We start from the raw sequence: 21316 nt of genomic DNA, 5'->3' as shown, positions 1-21316 counted from the left end.
TATTCCAATAATCAGTTTACTTTAAATGACCGTTAAATTTTATGAAATGATTTTTATCTTCATTTATAGACTGAGGGTAGCTTTCCAAAAAAAGAAAATAAAAGCTGCCAAAAAAAACCCCGTAGAATATTTGGATACAACATACAATTTAAAAAAAACTGCCCAAAATTAGAACTTCGAAGGGAAGATAAAAAAAACTTATGTTTCAAGACAGGATTTGGAATGTTTAACGTATCCCTATTTCTGAAAGTAAAACGGATTGCGGAATTCGAGGTTCTGTTTCAGCTGAATACAAATATTTCTATTTAGAAATTTCACATAACTGTATAGACTAGGATATCCTTTTTATTCCAAATTCACGAAACAGATTATAATAAATCATTTAAATTCTAAGGCCTATTGTGGTTTATGGCTTAATAAAAAACTAAGAAACAGTTATATACAATTTCACCAAATTGTACGTTAATCATTTAAAAATCTCAGTGGTTTTACGGCAGAACTAGGCCTACCATGTACCCTTAGAAACCCTTTAACTTATAATTTATATCTTTTTTCAAAATGAAAAGTTTGCGCACTGCTTCGTAAAACTTTTGGATACGTTAAGGGACACATTTCTCTTAATTTTGGTGTAGCCTTTAGTTTTCACAAATTTGAGCAAAAAAATTTTCGACCTACTAAATAGCGGGATGTCCCTTAAGATTCCGACCAAGGCCTACTTGACAACACCAAACCCAAGACATCGTTTAGGTGAGCTATCGACAAAACAGCCTGTAGACTTAAATGCTAAGGAATTATTTAAGCTTTTACTTTAAACGTCCAAATTGTGACATCAATATCGCAAATACAATTCATAAAGACGTACTGTTGGATAATAGCCTAGGCTAGACTGTGGTGACTTCCGAGGCTTTATTCATTCGCACGTTGAGATATTACCAATCATGACTTCATCGCTCGTAACTGCTCACAGTAGGTCTACTATTTTATGATTGATATATTGATAGGGTCAGATTGTGCTAATTTCTCAAGGTGGTTAAATTAAGCTTTATCACTTTGTGAGGCATATATTTTGACAACTATATCACTTTAACACTAGCCGCTTAACACTTTGTTGTCCTTATATATTTCGAGTTATCTGTTCTTTGTTCATTTATTATCAAGTCTCACAATTATTGATGTCTTCATAATATTGGAATAAACAATGTCTTTTTTTCGTCAAAATCCATTTCTTATTTCGGGATTGAGTGCCTCGTTTATTGTAGGTAGTAGTTTGACTTATCTTATTTATCGTATTAATTCATTACATCGAGAAATAAGAGGTCTTACAGCCATTATTTTGAAGCTTCGGGAGGAAGTCCAGTCTTTCCAAAACCAGTTTACTATCAGAAAGAGGAGGCGTTTACAGGGTTTCTACTCTGTGACAGCCAGCAGTGGAGATGAAGATGATGATATTTATCAAGATGCATATGGAGGGTTTGTCATTTATTATGTTTTCTTCGCGAAATCATTTCCTTTGATATGGCAATGATGGATCTCTTAACATGTCAAGTTAGATAACTCTTATAGCCAAAAGTTTTTCCAGACCACAATAATACAATTGAATAATATGGTGTTCAAAATCATAGGCGCCTTAAATATGATCTATCAGAAATTGTTCTTATCTTTTTGATTTCTCTGATAATAGGCATCATACCAATGCTTTGGACTAAGTTATCCTCCAGACTTAAAAAAGAATCTCATCTCTGTTTAAATAGAACAAGACTACATTTAGGCCTACAGATTAGGAGTGGATACCCTGTATTTACTGTATCATTTATTATTTAATGAGATGGTGTCCATTTCACAGGTAAGAGAAGGACAATATTTAAAACCGATTATGTACTGGTATTAAAAAAGATGATTGTTGTAATGTATTTTCAGAAGCGATTTGGAATCATTAAAAGAGTTGACTGGGGAATATGTTCACTTGACTGAAAACTCTACCATAGACAGTGATAAAGCAGCAGAAGACATCTTTAATCAAACTGAGACATTGTTTGAAGGAACCGGTGATAATAAAAATCTTGCTTATGAACTACTTACAGCCAATAAATCAAAGGTTGGTATGTTACATTATTTGTCAGCTTATCAAACTCCATTTTGAATGGGTGGGTCTTGATAATACTTTTGATACAAGGTTCAATATTAATAAAACATTAACAGATAAACTTATAGTAATTATTTGCACCAGTTGTAGCTGCCAAGTCTTAAGACCAGTGATAATTGCAGAAGTTACATGGAATCACATTTTTGTTTCTTGTTACTTTTACCGACAGAGTACAGGTATATGGTATTTCCAATTTTGGACTTCATTTTACATACAGTTGTTGTTATTTCTATGCATATTATTATTGTAGATAAGTGAAAAAGAAGATTTTTATTGGAGACTTGCTAAAGCAGCTTATTTGTTAGCTCAAATTAAAGGTGACCAAGGAAATGCTGAAAGGAAAAAGGAACTGTTATATGAGGCTGCTGGGAATGCTAGTACATCTTTATCACTTTATGATTCCAATCCCAATTCCCATAAATGGTAGGATTTAAATCTTTAAACTTCAAATTCAATTGGTCACATCTACAAACGAAACCAAAATTAAACTAAATGAAGTTGAGGTAGTATCAAGTCAAATCTAAACTGCGCTTTTCTCTTTATTCCAGGTATGCTATCACTTTAGGAAGTCTGAGTGATTATCTTTCCACTCAAGAAAAAATCAAAAATGGTTTTCAAATAAAAGTAGGTGTTTTTACTTTTCAGTACTGTCTAATTATTTGTACATCTATTGTGTGATAAGTAAATTATTATATGAATACTAATGTATATGTAGAAGATTATAGTTACAAGTTAGCTTAAGTATATTGAGCAATTGAGCTCCTGCAGCTGGTGAATATCCCACATGGTGTAACATGTAAATTTACACTTTCAGGAACATATTCAAAGAGCTATAGATCTTAATCCCACTGATCCATCAAATCATTATATGTTAGGTAGATGGTGTTATAGTGTAGGTATTCAAGTATTTTGTCATATTTTTGTATAAACCATATTACACTTATGTAATACCATGCCATGTTTAAGAAAACTTTCTAACCTTCTGATGGTTTGGAAATTTAAAACAGATTCTTCTGGTACTTTTCTGACCCTAATGTGGACAAACTCCATCAATAAAAACAATCAGAGGCCAGATATTGATTCAACCAAATTCAGACTATACTGAAATCTTTTGGCAAATTGGTCATTTGAATGAACATTATTCTCATGAAAAGCATGTTTTACTGTTCTTTTTGTGGCATTCCCTTTTTGTTATCCTTTGGAAGTTTTTATTGACAGTAATCAGTCTATGTAGGGTTCAGCCAATTTGTCATGAAATTACATGTATGATCATCAGTTGTATGCCAACTTCAAAATATAAAATATTGAGTTTGTTACAGGTATATATGTTGTCATGGATAGAGAGAAAAGTAGCAGCTACATTGTATGCTTCACCTCCATCAGCTACCATTAATGATGCTTTAAATAGTTTCTTAGAGGTAATCCTTCCATTATAATCCAACATGAGATATCTTGATCAGTCATCCCATGGATGATTCATCTGCTCAGAATATTTGATATATGATAGTTCAATCAAGTTCATATTGACAACACTTTGATGATTTTTCAAAATATTTTTTTTCAGGCCGATAAATTAAAAGATACAAAATGGAAAGAAAATATGTTATTTATAGCCAAGGTAGGAAAGTTGTTTTAATAATCAGTGATAAGCAAATTGACAAAAGTTAAGCACTCAGTGCAATGATTTGAAATCAAATGTTAATCATTCACAAATCTTTTTAACAATTCATCATTGACAATTCTCTTTCACATTGTTAGTTTATTTGCTTTATCATTATTATGATTTACTATGTCTATTTCAGTGTTATATAGAACTTAGAAATTATGAAAAGGCTAAAGAATGGCTGAATAAGGCTTCAATTGTCCCAATTAAGGATCCTAGTGTAAGTTTTTAAACAATAATTTCAAATGCTTATATCAAACTCTGACTTTGAATTATTCTCAAACTTAAAGCAAGAACTATATCTATGTCAGAGGACTTAATTATTTTTTTTAAATTTTAGGATAAAGAAGCTCAGATTGAAATTGATGCTTTGAAACTGAAGTATGGCTAGAAATGGTGTATCTTGATTTCAGTATTGAACTTTGTTATAAAATATAATGAGTAGCTCTAGATAATTATTTAAAATGATAATGTAGGTTTCCCTATTTGTAGTAATTTGTGTGTAGTATGTATTTGATATTTATTTTTTGATATTTTACTTGAAATTAAGAATGAGATATTAGATTAAAATTTTCAAAATAGTGAAGATGTCCTAAAATGACTTTACACTTTTATACATAAAAAAGATAGTAAAAATTTTTCAATTACAAATAAATTATAGTATGTGCCTTAGTTTTCATTTGTAGAATAGTAAAATAACTCTAAAAGCTTTGGAAGCTTAAAAGTCCCTTTCACAAAATAATAAATCACAGGACATTTATAATGAATGAAAACCCAGGGTATAGTTTATTAATTGAAAGCAAATGGTTTAGTATATTGAAGAAAGCATATTGAAAACATTGTAAACTGTATTATGACTAATCTTTGCATTCAAGTTGTTGTGTTTTGTTTTTTTATTTGTATGAAATTTATTTTCACTCTGAATATTGAGTTTAAATTTAATATTATACCACGATTATGTTTGCTTTCTGCATTATTTGTAGAAAAATCAAGCAAACTATTCGATTATTATTTTTTATAATGAATTATCTGTATAGTCTTAATCTAAAGAAATAAATATGGATGTAAAAAGGCTTGGAGAATATGTTAAACTCAAATTGGCACACTATGTTAGTTCATGTGACCAAATGACGTGAAGCTGTATTTTAATTGACTGGCCACATTTTCATATGGTGTAGATGTTTTGTCAGGTGATTGTCTGTAATTGAATTAAACGATTTGAACAACATTTCTAAACCTATAGAAATTGTAATAGGTTTGATGTAGATTGTCAAGGTTTTATATTAGCTTCCAGCACAATTGAATAGATCACTAAGATTAATATTAAATACTCTTTTTATGTATCATATCAAACTCAGGTTGTTTATTGTGTTCAAATATTGGGATCAATCATTATTCAGAACTTCATCTTTAATTGGTGTATGAATTAAGAATTGTTATTTACTGTCTTGTTGGCCCCATCAAGTTCTGTTGAAGACATCTCCCTATAAATATAAACATTTAACTTGGAACACTAAACATGTTATGTTGTATGACTGTTATTTTTCTAATATTTTTTTCTATTGTTTGTTATTGATATATTATTATATTTGATTTGAAATGTGATCAATGCATTCAACAGATTTCATTTTGTCAGATAGATATAGAAAGATGAATTCTGAGTATTTACATACAATGGTCATTTTTCAGAGGTTGTTCTGGTTAATATTTGTCATAGAAGAGTCATTGTTTTATTATTTGTTATTTATATAAATGTCTAATTACTTATATCTTGTTGCATCTGGATGTATGAAGGTACTTACATTAAATAGAACAATAGTTTCTAGTTATGTCATTCTTTCAGATATTGGACCATTCATGATCATATATGTTGACATTATTCCATATATCAAATATGAAATGTAGGTCTTTAAAAATGCCACTTCAAGGCAATAGACTCGGATACTATTCATTATAATAGAAAAAATATTGACCTTCTTCTCTATGTCTGGTAATATATATTTTTTAGAATAACCTTCTGCTCTGACATCTTTATTTATAAATGATGTATCAGATATTTGTAATGAAAATAATAACAACCTTTTATAACATAATATTTCAGTAATTGTCCAGCTCATAAAATTCACATAAAAAGCACGGACCTAGGTCAAGAAGTTAGAACTATATATACCTGTATTTCTAAGCACTGTTAAATGTAGTTTAGTTAGTATTTTCAAAATTATCTGCTGGTAAATGGTAAATTAACTTGTTTAATCACCCTTGTGACAACTTTTACATCATGATTATAATGATAACTTCTCCTGTGACGCTTATATCAACAATATGGTACATTGGCCAAACAAGATATAATCAGGTCATTTAACCATCTGTTTTGACATCAAATAGTATGTAGGCCCCAGATACTTCACGGTTATTGAACATTCTTTTGTGTTATCTTTATATTAACATTACCCTCTCGTCAACTCTTGTGACTCACATATCAACATGGTATATTGGCCTATAGGCTATATCAGACACTTTCAGATCTTTTAACTTTCTGTTGACATCTTTATATCAACATTACATAGGCCTATATCAGATATTTTCAAATCATTTTTTAACCTTCCCAAGTATTTGTAGCTAGTATCTAACACCCATGAGTTAGCCTATAATAAAAACTTATAACTCTATGATAACATAATTGTGGCAATTTCTCTACTTCATAATTAATGATAACTTCTCTTGTTCTAGGCCTATGTTACATCTTAATAGCAACATGGTGTAATGACCTTAATATCACTATCAGATACTTTCAGTGTCTTCATCCCTAGCCATTGTTCTCCATCTTACTATTACTACTGGACTGCCCTACTCAGAAGGGACAACTCAAACAGCCCCCTCGCCCCTTCCTTTTGGAAAATTCGAACAAATTCTCCATTGAAGCTGAAATCAGTCTCCCTCCGCTTATAGCCCCCAACCATGCAAATACGGCCACCCCTTGCCACATTGGGCTGGTTAACAGGCCTAACTAACTGCACTGGACTGGTCGATTCTATGAGTATGATTGTTGTAGTCTGACATAACAAAGAATAGGCCTACTATATAATCATATCTGCTGAGTGATATCATTTTCCAATGCGCAAGTAGACCTTTATACCACCCTGAAGGCACAGACCGATCCGTGCAGTAGCCCGAGTAAACGTCAGAGGAGAATAGCAGACGATTTTTCTTTGGATTAGACTACTAGCGACATCTAGTAGCAAATCAGCTGTGTATCGGTCGCCTCCAGAAGATGGCGGCGACCAAACTTATACTATTTCTAATATTGTTTACACTGCCCTATATTTATTGTGAAGACAATTACACATCTCTGAAGAGAGTAATATCAGCCTTAGAAAAACTGCTGAAATTTTACAAAGGAAATTATCGTGATCTAAATTTGGATGGACTTTTTGGTCTTCGTGCTGCGGAGGGTAAGTTGGTCTGGCAGTGGAAGTGTCTGTTTATTATCTTTATCGCAGGAAATAGTCATTGTATGTATACCTCACTAGGTAGCCTAATACAACAGCAACAGCAAACAATCACGACAAAACATTGTCACATCAAGACAGACGTCCTTGAGGACAAATTACCAAGTGGGCTATAGTATAGGCCTAATATAAACTCATTATCTTAGTAAATGGCATGTCAATAAGATTAGCTGATCTGGTTTTAAAAAACACAAGAAATATTTAATCTGATCTGAAACAAAACATTTTCTGATGAAAGTTGCAGCTATAGCCTATATTAAAAACATTGGCGGAGGCCGAGAGGTAACCTTTCAAGAACTTTAGCTAAATTGTTTACTTTACAGCATATGATTATGAATAAATCAAAATAACTCCTTTTTTATCATCCTATTTTAGTAGATGATGAGATGGGACAAGCTTATAAATTTGACAAATTTATGGTCATAAAATTTCTGCTGTCACTCTAGCTAACTGGCAAACTACGCATTATCTTGCTCTTAAGCCTTTTTACTTGAGATGAACTACTGGGTATATTTTCATTTGTTATCTGTAGGCTTATTTAAAAGCTTTTGAATTGGATTTTGTAAGCTTATCATATGCATCCCATAGAAATTATTATAAAAGAGATTAAATTTCAAATAACCATTATCAGTCAAGGTAGTAACTTGACGATACAGACATTTACTGTGAATACATATTAAGTAGCCATTGACCCTTTAGCTTTTTAAATGTGAAATATGCTGAAAAGTTATCTTTCGGTGTAAAATGTCTTGTGTCCATTGTGAAAGGTGTCAAATTTACAACAACAAAAAAATATAGCATCGATATCATGTACAGGTATACCCGATTTCATACTGATATCAAAGTTCAGATTTTATGTATAGATACACATTACTCCTTTTAAAGGAGGATTGTCGAGAAATTTCAATAAAAACTACTCTCTGGCCACATTAAGTTCTAAATTGAATTTTTTCTCTAATGTCACAACTAAGCTTATTCAAAATATTCAAGTGAATACCAATTGTCTTAGAATGCCTTTGGGTCCATGAATATATAAGTTTTGAAAATTTTGCTCTTGAAATGAACACACTTCTCTCCAAGAAATTTCATTTGAAAATGACACATTTTGGACTGAAAATCTCCCTCTGTAAAATCATAGTTTCAAATGATAAAATTGTTTTCAATGGTTGGCATTTTCATCAACCCATAGACAATCTAAGACTCTCAGCAATATATGGAGATTAATATTTCAATTCATACAAAAATGATAGCCAAAATGTGATTTAGAACTTGATGTGGCCAGAGAGTACCTGCGTATATATAAGCTTATTTAAATGATAAAATGACATGAAATAATGTCAAAAGATAAAATAAAAGGTGTGGAATTTTTACTCAAAGGAAAATTGGCACACCAACAAGTTTTCAATTAATTTCTGCATTTGTCATAGTTCAGGAGACTTAAAAACAACTTAAACAGTTTCAAATTATTGTGAACTGTAAACTGAATTTGAAAACCACATTAATTTATGTAACCTATTTCCATGAAGAGATAACTGTTATTGTTAACTTTCAGACCGGCATTATAATCAGAATGATTAGAACTAGAAGAATTTAAAGGGACAAGACCATAAGTTGAATAAACCATTTTTAAACTGAAATTTCATGCATTATTAATATTAAAACTAACATTTAAAATTCTAAGGGAAAATTTAGTGCAACAAGCACCAATGTCAGACTTTTTTTGGGCATCCTTGGGTATGAGCCTTGGTTGATAATATTCTCTGATGTACCCTATACCGGCTAAAATCTCACTAAATTCCCTTTAATATCTGTGGTATGGACATTAAAACCTGATCTTGGATATAGATAAACAATATTGAAATTCAAATACCAGTACCATGGTTTAGTACTTTTTATAATCACCCAATTGTAGTTGCCAAGTTATTGTTTCTATCAACCTTTTTGTTTCAATTCTTCTTCGCATATATTTAATAATGGATTTTTATAAGAAAAGAATTAATTTATGACAGTAAAAAGAGCCTAGGGCTGAGTACTGTAATAAATATATCTATAGTACTATCATCTGAGGTAAAACATTACCATACCATGAAACCATTACATTGATATGCCATGAAATTTGTCTGTAAATAGTATCTCCACAATCTTCGACATGGACAATTGTCTTGTTATTGGCATGATTTCCAATTGTTCAAAATACCTGAAAGTCACTACTTTAAGTTTGTAACATTGACTTGCTAAGAAAAGAAATAATTTTGCTTTTATTTTTTTTAACAACTTGGACACCATTACATTAATTTTGTAGTTTGTAAAATATAGGATGTGCTATTTGTGCATGAGACTCTTTAAATAAAGTGTTACAAATAATAACTCAAATTAGTCACAGTTGGCTGCTAATATTGCAAGGGATTTGGCTCTTGTGTATGTCAAGCATATAAAGAAAGTTATCAGATTTTTTGTCAGATGTGTTAGGGTATATGTATGGTGATTATAGAATTACTTAAATATATCTGACATCACGATCTCAAAAGCTGCTAATCATATTCTTCAAGGAAAATTGGAATGATGCAATCACCTTATAATAATCTGTTGTAATAATGAATTAATCTATTTCAGGTCACATTCATTTGATACTGTCTGAGCATAAAAATGGTAGTCATGCTTGGTTTACTCCTAACATACTATCACAACTTCAGTCCTTGGCAAATACTAGTTCAGCTGTTAGTGCTGAAGCTTTAGAATTTGTCAAACAGGATGATGAAGAATATTATAACAATTTAAAATACCTAATAGAACATCCCTGGGATATTGCACATAAACACAGAAAATTGGATGCTGAATTACGATGGACACCAAAAATATACAAACTCAGTAAATCAGGTAAGATCTGTCTTTCTTAATATGTATACATCAACGGACCTTATAAATTTGAAGTCATCAAAATGTAAAATTTATAAAATAGGCCTAAGAAAAGAGACGTTGCTTTACCAGTTGAAAGAAATCCTGTTCAATTATCAATTGCCTTATTTCAGAATAAATGTGATGTCTATTTTTTCTACAGTTTTACAGATAAGCTTTTTCAAGGGATGTTGCAGTTCAGATTATTTTCACTTTCAGCTTGTCAAATTTTTTGGAAATGGATATCAGTCATACTGCAATCCAAATTTATTTCATTATTATCTTCTATGTTATCTAAAAGATTTATACCACAAGGCCGCATTTCAACAAATCAAAGCATGTCATGCAAAAACTGTGTCAAATATCAACTATGGATTGGGGGATAACGAAACCCAAACTAGAGTGATATGACCAATGAGATTATGAGAATGCAGATACTCGCTTGTAAAAGTGATTCTGATTGGCAGTAGAATGGCAAGTGATTGTCTGCTTGAAACGTCACCAGTACTTTACCTTGGTATAAATCTTGTTAGATTACAAATGAGACTGACAAAAAAATATAATAAAGAAACAAAATTAGATTGACCTTGCTGCTAATTATGTGATATAATACAGAGTGGTCATTATCATGATTGTGAGGTCACATAATGTTATGTCATACCTTATAATTTATAGTAGGGTAATTTGAATATAGGGTATATGTTTTATTTTATTTAAAGAGTTTATTCTGAAAAGTGATGAGATGGTAAAGTAATTATTTGAACAGCTATATCAGTTAAAAATATTAAGTTCTTTTTTTGCAGTGAAATTTGATGAAAGTGTAAGTGATACCTGTATGAGTAATATAGCTGGTAATGATAAAAATATTAAAAAATGTACCATAACTAAGAACTGTCTAGATGTTATGACAGCTAAAGGCTTAACAGAGTATGGTATAACACATCAATTATTGTGGACAATGTTAGCTGAAAAGGTCAGTTGGTCCGTTTTGTGTCACTTATGTCAGAAAGTTTGACAATTTCCGCTGTGAAATATCTCTCTTACCTTTTGAAGCCCATTTATGACAATTTGTCACGAGAAAATTAGCTGTGTGGAAATATTTTTGCTGTCTCTTTTAATGGTTGAAAGGATGATAAATTATTATTTTTAGACCTAAATTCTAATATGAATCCAATAAAGATCAGTTTAGATGTATATTAATGAAATCTCTGAATGTGATAGAGGCCACAGCTGTCAGATTTGGGATGCATCAACAATGTGAATGAAGATATTGCCAATCTAAAATGACTTGTCAAAACAGACAAAGAATTCCAAAAATTCCTAAATTTAACTGATTGTTTTAGGCTGGTTGTCTTCAAGAATTGGGTAGTTTGTTGGGATCTGCTAAAGAAACCAGTGTTAGTAAAATGCAGACTGAATTTTGTACCAACAATTTTTATGAAATGGCTGCTGTGGTACATATTTACATGCAGGGGACTATAACTGGAGATTATCAAGATTTATTTTTAGAGCAGCGTAAGTATAGTCCTTTCTTTTATTTTCCATACTATAGTTAGAATTTGCTCTCAATATTCATTACAGTTATTCTGTACAACTAAATGGTCAACTGTCCTGAAATTTCAATATCATAAAACTTTCATAGTCCATCTGAACCCAATATGAAACAATAATCCTCACTTGACAATATTAAGAAATGAAATTTCTACATGATTTGTCAATGTTCAATATACATAAGATGATACTATAACTAAAACAGATGCCAACTGTGACTATTTGTAGTATTGTACCTTTATAAGTCTTGAAAAATGAAAACTACGCCGACTTGATATGAAAATTATAACATCTTTGATTAATTTGATACCTTTTGCTAGTTGTGTAACTCTGTAAAAATCATTTGTCATGTGTTTGATGTATTATGCACATGTGCAACAGAACTAGAAGTTCTATTTGGCACATGTTTAGTTTGAAAAATATAAACAGTGTACCTTGCATCTCTGAACAGTATATATTAACATTGTGAACTGTAGAAATGAACTACTCACAGATGATTTATTATCTGTTCAAAATTAGCAAATTCTCAATCTACAGACTTTGATGAATCTTTGTTATTGATTGGCATGGGTATACTAAATTCTTAGGGTACTCATGTCTGGTGGTCAGTCCTTTATTACCTCCACTATTACTCATAAACACTGTAGAAGGCACAATTCTCAATGGATTTTGATGAAATTACCACACACAGATGAACCCTATTGTAAATCAAATAACTCAAAAACAAAATAATTGTTCTTGAAAACATTCTACAAGGCACAATTCTTGACAGATTTTTGAAATTGTTTATTATCAACCATGAATGAAGTCTTTTGAAAATTAATAAATTGGTGTTTTTCTTTTGAATAGCTTCAGAACAATATACACAGGTGTGGCTAAAACGAAACAAATCATGTGAAAAATTGGTTTGCTCTGTATACTCATTTATTAAATATCTTTAATGATTTTGCTAATTTGAAATATAATAAATAATGTATAGTATTGAATATAGAGTGATTGAAATCTTTTACCAACCAGATGATCACAGTTGTTCTTCATGATCTTAACAATGTCATTCTATTATCAACTGTGTCTAATACCTTGACTCTTTTCTTGTATCACAAAATGCAGCAATTTGATTGTGTTTACGCTAGGGAATACAGCTAATCAGAGCTCTTGACCTAAAGACTGTAAACATTATTGCTTATCGTTAACAGACTTTCTGTCAAGGGCTGTATTCAGAAGTGGAAAATCCAATGAAATTGCTGCATTTACAAACACTTTGATACAAGAAATGAGTCCAATAAAGTTGATTTATAAAACACTATTCATTATTAGTTCATTATAGCTTGACATTGTGAAGATAGAAGTTTTTAGTGCTTTGTCAACCTGTATATAACTTGATTTTTATTTTGATTACAAATTGATAATTTTTATTTTGTCACTTCAGTTATTTCTGATAGATTGATCAACAAAAAAACTAATTGTGAAAAAAAGGCTTAACATCCTTGTTATAGTCAGCTGTCATTTATGATATTCAATATCTGATTTTCCTACAGTGTAACATAATGTGTCAGGGTGTTAGACTTCCATGACATTATAGACATTGCCTTTGTTTTGAAGATAAGACTAAGAGTTACAGTTGACATTATTATTTGAATGCATATGCCAGTTTTGATATTCCTTCGTGTTTTTGTTAGTAGTTTGTTCTTCAACTTGATGAATAAATAACAAAGGGTTATAATAGTTGATTTTTAGATGCATGGATAGGTTGAATGTTTGAGATTAATAAGGGCAAAATTGGGCTGATATATCTTTGTTTTATAAGCAAATGATTTCTATTTTAAATGGATTATAAAGAGGTTTTCTAACCTTTCGTACAGGCATCGAACAAAGAATTAAAATCTTGTCCTGCCCTAAACTCAAATATGGTATTAGATTTCATTCATAAGAAGTCATTCTAATAATGTACACAAGAATAAGCAGTTGAATTTGAAAGGCTATAGGGAATTAACAGCTCATATTGATAACATTTATTTAAAATAATTAAAATGTCAAGTAGACCTTTAATTTTAGGGTTGATCAATGATCTGAATTAAATTGCTTTCCATTTAATGAGAGTTACTTGATAATATTATTTCCTGCTATATTAATAGTTTTATATAAAACAGAAGTTGTGTTTAAAGCAACCCATGGATGTGTCATTTTCAATTCAGATAATAGTGATTTAAGTCATTTCAGAATACAATAATAGTAGTAATCTAAGTTATTTCAGAGTGCAATGATAGTTATCTACGTCATTTCAGAGTGCAAGATTAGTTAGCTAAGTCATTTCAAACTGCAATTGTAGTTATCTCTGAGATGTCATTTCTGAGTATAATAAAAGTTATTTTAATCATTTCAGAGTGCAATATTAGTTATCTAAGTCATTTCAGAGTGCAATATTAGTTATCTGAGTCATTTCAGAGTGCAATACTAGTTATCTTTAGAAGTCATTATCAGTTATCTCTGTCTTTTCTGAGTGCAATAATAGTTATTCTTAGACGTCATTTCTGAGTGTAATAAAAGTGATCTCAATCACAATAGTGATTTAAGTCATTTCACAGTAAGACAGTAGTGATTTAAGTCATTTCACAGTAAGACAGTAGTGATTTAAGTCATTTCACGGTAAGACAGTAGTGATTTAAGTCATTTCACAGTAAGACAGTAGTGATTTAAGTCATTTCACAGTAAGACAATAGTGATTTAAGTCATTTCAGAGGACAAGGATACTTATCTTGAGAAGTCATTTCAGAGTGTAATAAGTCATAAATGAATACAAGTTGATAAACGGTGCATTTGAAAGGCAGAAATATAAATTATTCAAATAAACAATCTGCTTTGATTACTGTCACCTCTTTTAGCAGATGAATGGAGTTGTTAATAAATTAGACAAACCTGGTATAAGATTTCTAATTTTGAAAGTGGGTAACATATTATAAATTCAATAAGCTGTTTAAGTGTTTATTAGACTATATTATCTCTTTAATATAAATGTAGGAAAATTGATGTTATTGATTTATATTGAAGCTATTCATTTGATAATCTCTCCATTTAATAGGGAAGTACCACATCCCTGTGTCACATCTGTTCAGCCATGCTGTTAACCCTCTTTAAGCTGTTGTTCTGAATGTTTGCTTCCTAACCCAGGGGCTCAATCATGGCAAAGTTTTAAACATATCTATCTGGTTTGGCCCTTGGATAAAATTAAGGTGTTTAGTGTAGGCTAATGACACTGTCTTCACATTATTTTTCTCATTGCACACAATATGCAGTTATTCTTCATTAATCTAAACTAGAGCAGAAAAGTATGATGAAAAGGGATAATTAGGAATTATTGCCATACCGGGGAGAAAATGGTATACAAGGTGATCTACGACTGAAATTGACACTCAACCAGGACATATAGAAAACCGTGAATAAACATGCGGCCTAAGGGACTTTATATTGAATTTATATCCATTCATGGTTAATTATTGAATACATTTTTCGAGTGAAATGTGTTCAAAATGAATGACTTATTTTGGGGTGGAAACAATTTAGAAGAAATCTTTCAAGGATCACTGATGTTAAGAATCACTGTAATAAATGGTAGAAATAACTGATTATAAATCTATAAGATATATCTGCAATGTGTTCAACATAATAATTTATTACTATCTATTGAATGATAAATATATCTAATTTTAATATCATAATATATAATTTGATTCAAACTCAGCTGTCTTATTATACACCTACATGAAATGAAGGTCATATATTGCTGTCAACAAGGTCTGTCATTCCACAATTGAAAGACACAATTCTTGACGGATTTTGACAAACTTGATATGAGTGTTTGTAATTACCCAAGGATGAACCCTATTGAAAATCAGAAAAATTGGAAAATGTTTAGTATGAGTTATTGCCCTTGCTTTGAAAATGCGTTCAACTTTATGCTTGTAAACACTTTAGAAGGGAAAATTCTTGACAGATATGGATGAAACTTGGTGTGAGTGTTTGTTTTTTGTCCTTGTTTTTCAAAATGCTTTCAATTTAAAGCATGTAATCACTCTAGAAGGCACAAATCTCGACAGATGATGATATTGTTTATTATCGGCCATTGATGAACCGAATTAAGAATAAAAAATATTACATGTATATGAGTTATTGACCTCATTTTGAAAACGCATTCAATTTTTAGCTCGTAAACAATGAAAGGTTCAATCCTTCTACCAAATATATTTATTTAAAATCAAAGTTGCCAGAGGGCATATATTACCTTGCCTTGCAATCTATCTTTTCATTTTGATTTTTATTGATTTTGTCACCTGCAATATTTCAATATTGACACAAATTAAATTTTTTATTTACATTAAGAGTATTCAACTGAATCTTGTCTTTTTATATATATAATATGTCGGCATATTCTACTTTGCCTTAAAGGGGCAGTATGCAAAATTTTCATTATCTGTAACGTTGTAAAACATACCTTTACATAAACTTTTGAAATAATATTTAACTGTTATGTTAAAGGAACAAATTTAAGCAAAATAATCCTACCTACTAAAAATTTGGATTGCTCCTTTGCTATTTTTCCCCCATGAAGAGAAAATTGTCATCATTTCAGTGCTATTACACCAGACTATTCATGGTTTACAATCCATAATTGGTTAGCATAGAATACAACAATTTATATAATTGAGCAAAATTTGAATAAATGTTCATGATATAAAGCAAAAGTTTAGTAGTAAACTGCAGAAAAAATAAACCGAAAATCTAGTTGACATATCAATTTCGTCATATATGACTGCTTTCATAGTGGCAAAACAATCAGTCATGAAAAAGTTAATACCACCTTGCATGGAGCTAAAAGATATATGATTAATGTTATGCTTTTATCTTTTCAGAATTTGTTTGCCCAAGTTTAGGTTTTTACGAGTTTTTGAAAAAAGAATATCTAGACCAGATATTATCTTGGCAGTTTGAATCTGGATGTTTTGCAATAATGAAAGATAAAGATCAGAAAGCTCCAAAAGAGAAATTTATGGAAAATCTCAAGGCTATGGCTGAAAAATCACCACAAATTCCAGATTTAAAATTTGATAATCAACAGAATCTACACGGCAATCCTAATGTAAATAACCTACAACAGAAACAGTCTATGTTTGTTAATAACCTTCAACAGTCTTTCACAAACTTCCCGACAAAACAACCCAATGTTTACCAAGGCATAATAAACAATAGAAATACAATACCTCATATAAACAATGTTAATAATCTCAAAAATAATATCCTAAATTCTCACTTATATCAAGCCTTAAAACCTGGATATGGTGCCAATCAAGCTGATGGGAGGCAGGTAAATCAACCTGTTGTAAATCAACCTTTTCAAAATCAACTAAATCAAGGTGTACAAAGTCACTTGAAGCCACTCAATGGCAATCAGCATGATCAAAATCAACCTGGTGGAAATCAACTTGTTCAAAACCAATTAAATCAACATAATGGAAATGATCAAAATTTAAATCAACATTTTCAAAATCAAAACAACCACCAAAATAGAAATCAACCAGTGTACAATCAAATAACTAAATCAATCAATAGACATAATCCATTTTTACCAAATCAAAACTTTAACCAAATGCGGAGAATGAACCAGCCAATCCTGAATCAAGTGAGAATTGGTAGAAAATTACTAGTTGATAAAGAAATGAAAGGTATGTATATGATAATTTTTTAGTCTTGCAATTTACTTTCGCAATTTAAATTAATTTAATCTAATATACAAGTCTTCATGAAGCTGAGGTAAAGATATGTGCTGATGAAATGTAACATTTTTAATTGGGGCAACAGGACTAAATGAAAATTCTTATTGAAATGTAAGGTGGGGTTTAAGAAAAGGAATAATGATTCTTCCTTAATGAACCAGTTACACAAATTGACATTCATGTTTTCGATAAGCTGTAATTTGTCATGTGACACTTTGACGTAGTCAAAGAACAAGAATGCAATCCAAGATTTATGGCAAATACAAATTACCGATTATGTTGTGCGCTTAATTACATTGACTAGTGACATGTATTTAAGAATTAAACATTAGTCTCAGTAGCATTATTGGTGTGTAAACGCAATTGATCATGCCACAAACATATCGATCAATTGCGTTTACACAACAATATAATGCTATTGAGACCAACATTTAATTCTTAAATACATATAAATAGTCAATGTAATTGAGGGCACGACTTAATATTTTTCAATTGCAAATATATGTTATTCCTGACTTGTAAAGGGTCAAGTCCAGTAATATATCAAACATAATGCAGTAAAATTGTTCCAGCCCTTTGACTTGGGATGACCCCCTTTGAGATTTCCAATGTATAAAAATATCTTAAAAGGGACATGAGGGCCATTTTATTCGACCAATGATACTTTAGTCTCAGAAACAGGAATTTTCTAGCTAAAAACCAATTAGTAAGAATGTTAAAAGCTCACTGTCGAAATTTCAGCCTTTAGATGCATGTGCGCCTAGAATTATCCGTGTTTGAATGTTGAAATGACGACTCGTCATTTTTAGATATCCCCTGTGATATATAGAAAAGACATATATATATATATATAGAAATAGTGAATAGAATTCCCAGTTTGAAGTATATTTTAAGGAAGTATGCGATTTTCTAACATTTCTTGTACTTCTGAAGATTTTTTTTACATATATTTAAGACTAAATCAACTCCCCTTAATGGTGCATCTGTCCCTTTAAGTTTAAATACCATGAAAAAGTGTTCTGATTATCTATCATTTCAGATGGCTGTTTAGCTCATACTACAGCTGTAGCAGCTGGAGCATTAGTTATGTACTTGCGCTTTTTGATTGATCCTGGACCGATGGACTTCCATGGATCACATCATATACTACAAGAAACCTCCAGATCATTACTGTCACCTATTAGAGATGAAAATCCAGCTGGTGGAGAATCAAGGAAAGTAAAGCAAGAGGGATTAATACCAGTCAATAAAGATGAGTTAGGTTCAGAAATTAATCTCAATCCAGACCAAGGTGTTGATGATCCTAATGTTAACGATATCGTGGAAGAAGATGAAGATGAAGAAGATGAGGATGATGAATACAATGATGTTAATGAAAATGAAGATCCAGATTATAATGAAGATAATGAAGAGATAAAAGATGAAGATATTTACCCTGATGCTAATCCCAATGATAACAGTAAACATAAGGTGGTGCACTTTGGAAAAGATGTTGGAAAACATAAAAATTATTTTGAAGGTGATCTGAATGAGAAAAATCAGAAAGCCAATGAGGATGGGGATTATACTTATTATGAGGAAGATAATAAAATAAAGAATATTCCACCCAATATCGACTTAGATATAAAACCTTTAGACAATAATGATAATGATATCAAAATAGATAATCATGATATAGTACACAATAGTAATAATAATGAAATAAACAGCGTTGAAAGTATTCAAGGAAATTTTGTCGGAACCAGTTTAGAACATCCCTCTAATGCTGAACCATCTGGTCTACGAACATCTTTTGTGTTTTTCTCAGTGTGTTGCTTTGTTATTCTATTTTTTATGTTTCGTTTTATTAAAAAGAGACGGATCCATATTCGATATCATCCTCGTGGGTTATTAAGACATTGAGTGGTATTTGTGTTTATTTATTTATATTTTTGGTGCTTTAATATTCAGTATAGAATATAGCTTAGAATTGTGTGACAAGAAGAATAGTAAAGTTCTTGCTTTGATTTTAAGTGCATTTGGTTTTTCCTGATTGGTTAAGTCAATTATTTTAGCATTTTGTTGTTGGTTATTGTTTTGGGTTTCAGAAATTCTTTCTCCATCTTCACCTCAATGTAAAAAGCAATATATATTTGGCATATCTACCGGTTTAACAATTTTTCTCTAAATGTCTTACACCAGTTTATTTGTTCAGTTTTTTATCAAATTTATGGTGCCATTTTTTGGTGATTTTAAAGAACTACACTATTTGAGATGTCAGTTTACTTACAAATGTAGGTATTCTAGGGCCATTATCACAAGAAATCTTCACATGAAATTCAAAATTTACATATGAAAATTTAAATGTATTTATGATAAATTTAGATAAGAGTATTTTTTGTTGAATTGGGACAAGATTACCCAATAAAATTAGTTGTTTGTTAAGAATATGGGTGTTATTGATTATGTGGGGTTATGTACATTATTTTTGTTGTGGGGTATTTTTTCTTTTATCATTATAATATATTTTGTTTGATTCATGGGACAAGGTTATTATCAAACATACTTTCATAAATAGGATTTTTTCTGGCTAAAGCTTCGCTTTTGGTTGTTAAATGGATTGTCAAGGTGTTTTCTAAAATTTTATGTGTATCTGTGACACTGATAGCATCAATTTGCACCCTTCCAATTTTCAATCAGTCGGTGGTTTCTGCAATCCAACTAAAACTAATCAATTGATGACATCATTAATCCTTAAATATGCTTGTATCACATGAGGCCTTTATCAAATTGTAAAGTTTTAATGGAATTGCAGGAACCACAGACATCTGATTGAAAATTGGAATATTGCATATTGATGCTGTCAGTGTCCCTGATACACATAGAAAATTTAGAAAACCTCTTTACAATCCCTATAATGAAAATGTGTATACTATTTATATATGCATTTATATCTAACGTTAGCCTGAAATTTGCTTATTTAAAATATAGTACATGTTGGGCTCTGCAAGACTCAGCTCTGCCAGAGTAAAATCTAAGAAATAATTCTATTAGTTAGTTCTAAAACATTGACAAGAGTTCTTGTTGTTTGGTGCAGTTACCTTAAAGTTATATATCTTAAGCTTAAAAAATAACTGTTTTAATATTTATTTATTTTATGATACCTATATTATTTTGATTTTAAAAATTCATCACAAACCTTGAGCATGCAGCTTGAAAGACAGCAATTTAAGAAACATGATTGAAGGAAATGACCCAGTTCAATTATGAGAAAATATTTTAAGGGGTTATTCTTGTATACTTTTTATGTTCTTGTTGAAATGTAATATCTTTCTGTGAGTTTTGTTATTTATTTTATCTAGTTGCTTTCAAATTTGTTTAATAGTAATATAGCTTACAGAATCTAATCAACTCATCTAGTCTTTGTTGTGTTCTTTTTTGAGGTAGGGACTTAGCATAATCATAAAAACATTTCTGTCAATGGAAAAATCCCTTGAAAAAGGCAAGATGACTTTGGCAATAAATTACCTCAATTGTTATCTTGTTATATTTCCAAATATTTGTTTTACAAAATTAAATTTCAAGAATCCATATCACTTTTCAGATTTATAAGCAGAAATTTGGTTCTCATTCAGTTTAACATAATCAGTAAGTTGAGACTTGTAAGTGATTAATGTGTTGCAGATATTAGCAATATTGGCAAGAGTGCATTTTGCATCATTTGCATTTTGGAAAATGTCAGGATTAGCTTGAGATGAGTTTTATTTGCTAGTAAAGGAAATATTTAGAGAACTATATTTCTATAATT

At 30.6% G+C, this 21316-nt stretch overlaps 2 protein-coding genes across 2 annotated transcripts; both read left to right on the top strand.

Annotated features, from left to right (window-relative positions):
• Positions 1-686: 686 nt before the first annotated feature.
• LOTGIDRAFT_236543 (hypothetical protein) lies at positions 687-4197 on the top strand (the record flags this gene model as incomplete). Its single annotated transcript, XM_009067518.1, has 10 exons — positions 687-747; positions 1260-1470; positions 1918-2095; positions 2394-2566; positions 2692-2767; positions 2958-3035; positions 3463-3561; positions 3708-3761; positions 3946-4026; positions 4147-4197. 10 exons carry the CDS (start codon positions 687-689, stop codon positions 4195-4197), a joined length of 1062 nt encoding a protein of 353 aa, XP_009065766.1.
• Positions 4198-7077: 2880 nt separating this feature from the next.
• On the top strand, positions 7078-19431 carry LOTGIDRAFT_169202 (hypothetical protein; the record flags this gene model as incomplete). The annotated part of the gene is made up of 6 exons (XM_009067517.1): positions 7078-7258; positions 9929-10192; positions 11014-11183; positions 11554-11725; positions 16669-17478; positions 18569-19431. The coding sequence occupies 6 exons, from the start codon at positions 7078-7080 to the stop codon at positions 19429-19431; spliced, it is 2460 nt and encodes an 819-aa protein (XP_009065765.1).
• Between the last annotated feature and the right edge of the window lie 1885 nt (positions 19432-21316).

Source organism: Lottia gigantea (genome assembly GCF_000327385.1).
Source record: "Lottia gigantea unplaced genomic scaffold LOTGIsca_83, whole genome shotgun sequence".
In the NCBI taxonomy this organism is placed as follows: domain Eukaryota; kingdom Metazoa; phylum Mollusca; class Gastropoda; family Lottiidae; genus Lottia; species Lottia gigantea.
Note: the sequence above shows the minus strand (reverse complement) of the source record. Positions and strands in the feature narration are given on the sequence as shown.